Here is a 3432-nt window from a genome sequence, read left to right on the forward strand (position 1 = left end):
TCACTGGTTTTTGTGTTTTTTATCCATTAAGTCTCTGTATATCTCCTTTAGTTTGACAGATGAGTTATATAATGGTTTGATTTGTTTTTCGGGTTTTTCTATATCTTTTTTTCGAGGAGTTGGTAAAAGTTGTGCCCATGCATTTTTGCATTTCTTTTTATATTCACTTTCTTTCTCCAACCATAGTATTGGAATGATGCAAATTGAGCTAGATTTTTTTCTGTTATTTGGTCGAGTTTGAATCCCTTTTTTGTTAAAGTTGAAGCCTAGGTATCTTTCAAGTTTTTCCTTTTTCTAATTGTGAATAAATTTATTCACTTTCTCGAAAATAAAAAAAAAATCGTTCCATAGCTTTTTCTTTTAAAAAAATATAAAATGCCTGGATGGCTTTTTTTTTTTTTTTTTTTGCTTTTTAAAAATATATTTATTCCATTTTATTATTTTATTAATTATAAGACCTAAGTACTGAATTGACCAGATATTACTTGAAGCAAAATTAAACCGTTGCAATTTGGTTGAATAAATTGAATTATTCTGAGGTAACTTAAAAAAAGAAAAATAAAGTGGTAATATTTAATAAATGTGAACATTCGTTTTCGAATGAATCATTTATTGGTGGTAAATAAAGTGGTAGGTTTTATTTTTGGTAGATAATAGTGGTAGGGTCTGATGAATTTAAGGTATAATTTCATCATCTAGTTTAATGGTAAAAATGTTAGTAACATTGCATTAAAATCAACATAATGTGGTATACTATTTGGTTGTAAGCCAAATGGTTCTGGAATTGTGAATTTTGGTTTTAATATTCCTTTTTCGATGTTGATTTTAATAATGTTTTGTTTGGATGATTTTTTAGGAAAATATTTCTTGTCAAATCATTTGTGAATGTTGTGGTATTATTATCTTTGGTTCTGTTTACCTTAGATGCACCAGTGTAGTTTTAGATTATACTGGTTATGTTGTGATGTGGTGTAGTTTTTGTTTCAAAAAAAAGAATTTATTCATTATTATTAATAATATTTTTTAAAAATTTTTTTTGAAAATTTGTGTTTAATTTATATGATGATTTTGGATGGTAATTTTTGTTTTAATAGTTCTGGTTTTTTAGTATGTTAAAAGTGTTATTTAGGTGACCAGACTTATTAAATTTTGGAATACATTTTAGGTATTCTGGATAAGTATTTTAAAGAGTATTTAGTGAATAAAATGGATTTTGAGCAGAATATTGATTATTTTGTAGTGGAATAATGCAATTATTAGTATCCAAGTTATCATCACCATTATTTTGATTATTATTTTTTTAAATTTTGTTTGTGAATGAATAAATAAAAGAGATAGACCGATCAACTAGTGAGATCTCAATTAGATTTCGTCTACTTAAAAAAGTTTTAAAAAATCAAAGAAAATTTTGGATTTATTTAAAACAGTTAATGAAAGTGTATGTGGTGATATACAGTATTTCGCGAAAGTTTTGACCCCCATATAAAAAATATATGAAAAAAATTTATTTTTAATCATATCTTAGGTTTTTGACTATAAATCCATTTTAAAAATATTTATAAATAAACTTATACGGTTTTATTATTTTTTTTTTGTTAAATAAAATTTTAAAATTTATTTTTTTAAAAAAATTTTTTTAATTTTTTTTTTAAAGCGCCCATAGAAAATGGGGTCTAAATTTTTGAGAAGATAATTCAATTTTATAATAATTTTTTATTTTTATTTTAAATTTTTTTCAAAAACAAATAAGACAGAATATTCATAAAAAATAGAAAAAAAATACAATAATGACCCTTTTTTTAGAGTTAATAAAAATGATTTTAAAAATTTACAGAAAAGGAAAAAGTCATCAAAAAGTAAAAGATATAATGAGTGTAGTAGGTCCTCAGTTAAGAGAATTTTTAAAAAATTAATCTAGAAAAAGGTACAATTGAAGAAAATCCAATACCTGACATAATAAGAAAAATGGAGGACCGAATTGAAAGACATTGCAGAAAAAAAATTTTAAATGGGAAATGTTATAATTTAAGTAATACAAAAAGACATATTCGAAAAAACTTTCAAAAAAATGTTTCAACTAGTACAACTAGTAGGTCTTTACAACATAATAATGTTTTTTTTAAAAGTTTAAAAAGTAAACATTTTCCTTCCGAAAAATCTTAGCTCAAAGCTAAGGTGGGCAAAATAGTTCCAAAATTGGGCAGCTGATAATTGGGAAAAGGGTAATATTTGTTGACGAAACCAGAATTGAAGGATTTTCTAATTAAATGGAACCTAAAAAATGGATTCATGGTGTAAGAAACCTTCAAAGCAATATTTTGGCCAAATGAAGATGAAGCGGCAGCTCAATATATACATGATTCTGTGGCACAGCTCATGGTGCAGGTCGTATATGTATTGTCAGGTTTAACACAAATCCTGAAAAATATTTAGAAATAACAATACAGAGTTATAGAAGAACTTTACAAGAGAAATCAATTTTATCTGGTGATACGTTTTTTTTACAAGAGAATTGCTCTATTCATATGACCCAATTATTGACCTGTTTTTACGAAAAAATGAACATTAGGGTGATATTTGTTCCACTCTGTGCACCAGTTCTTAATATTATGGAGAATATATGGTCAATGGTAAAACGACGTATAAACTTGATTTCTATCAGGTATCCACGTCATAATTTCAATCTATTAATTGGTAGAATTTTGAAAAATATTAAACAAGATATATTTGATAATCTTTATCAATCAATCCCAAGAAAAATACAACAAACAAATAAGAATTAAGGTGGATTAACAAAATATTAAAAAAAAATCATAAAAAAAAAAATTTCTTTTAAAAAATAAAATTATATATTAAAATTTTAATTATCTTTTTGAAAATAATGAACCCATTTTTTTTATATGTAAAAAAAAAAAAAAAAAAATTTTAAAAAAAAAAAATTTTATTTTATTTTTTTTTTATAAATAAATATAGTTAAGATGTTTTGAAATTTATTTTATATTTTTTTTGAATTATTGAAATTAAAATTATTGAAAATAAACAAAAAAAAAAATTTTTTAAAAAAGGGGGTCAAAACTTTTGCGAAATACTGTATGTAGATTATATACAAAATCAACAAAAGGTGTGTAAAAAATAAAATGAATTGTATAAAAAGGTAGTAAATTTCATTAAACAAAATGAATGATGTTGTAATTGGGGGTAATTAATTATAGTTAAAGATATAGTAATAATAACTATAATAAAAAAGTGTTGAAATACGGGGGGGATGAAAATTTTTGTGTATGAAATGCCTGGGATGGCTCAGTAGGCAGAGGGAGCGGCTTTTAACCCCCTAGGGCCCTGGGTTCGATCCCCTGGTCTAGGGGATTTTTATACCTGGTTTTTATCCTCCCCGGGGGAAAAAAATCAAAAAAAAACAAAAAAATGGGGGGG

The 3432-nt window shown here is 24.8% G+C and overlaps 1 protein-coding gene across 1 annotated transcript; it reads right to left on the reverse strand.

Moving 5' to 3' along the window:
- On the reverse strand, window positions 1-1545 carry DICPUDRAFT_76261 (uncharacterized protein; the record flags this gene model as incomplete). The annotated part of the gene is made up of 3 exons (XM_003285296.1): window positions 1-294; window positions 486-543; window positions 1535-1545. 3 exons carry the CDS (start codon window positions 1543-1545, stop codon window positions 1-3), a joined length of 363 nt encoding a protein of 120 aa, XP_003285344.1.
- Window positions 1546-3432: the final 1887 nt, after the last annotated feature.

The sequence above is a fragment of the Dictyostelium purpureum genome, assembly GCF_000190715.1.
Source record: "Dictyostelium purpureum unplaced genomic scaffold DICPUscaffold_43, whole genome shotgun sequence".
Lineage (NCBI taxonomy): Eukaryota > Evosea > Eumycetozoa > Dictyosteliales > Dictyosteliaceae > Dictyostelium > Dictyostelium purpureum.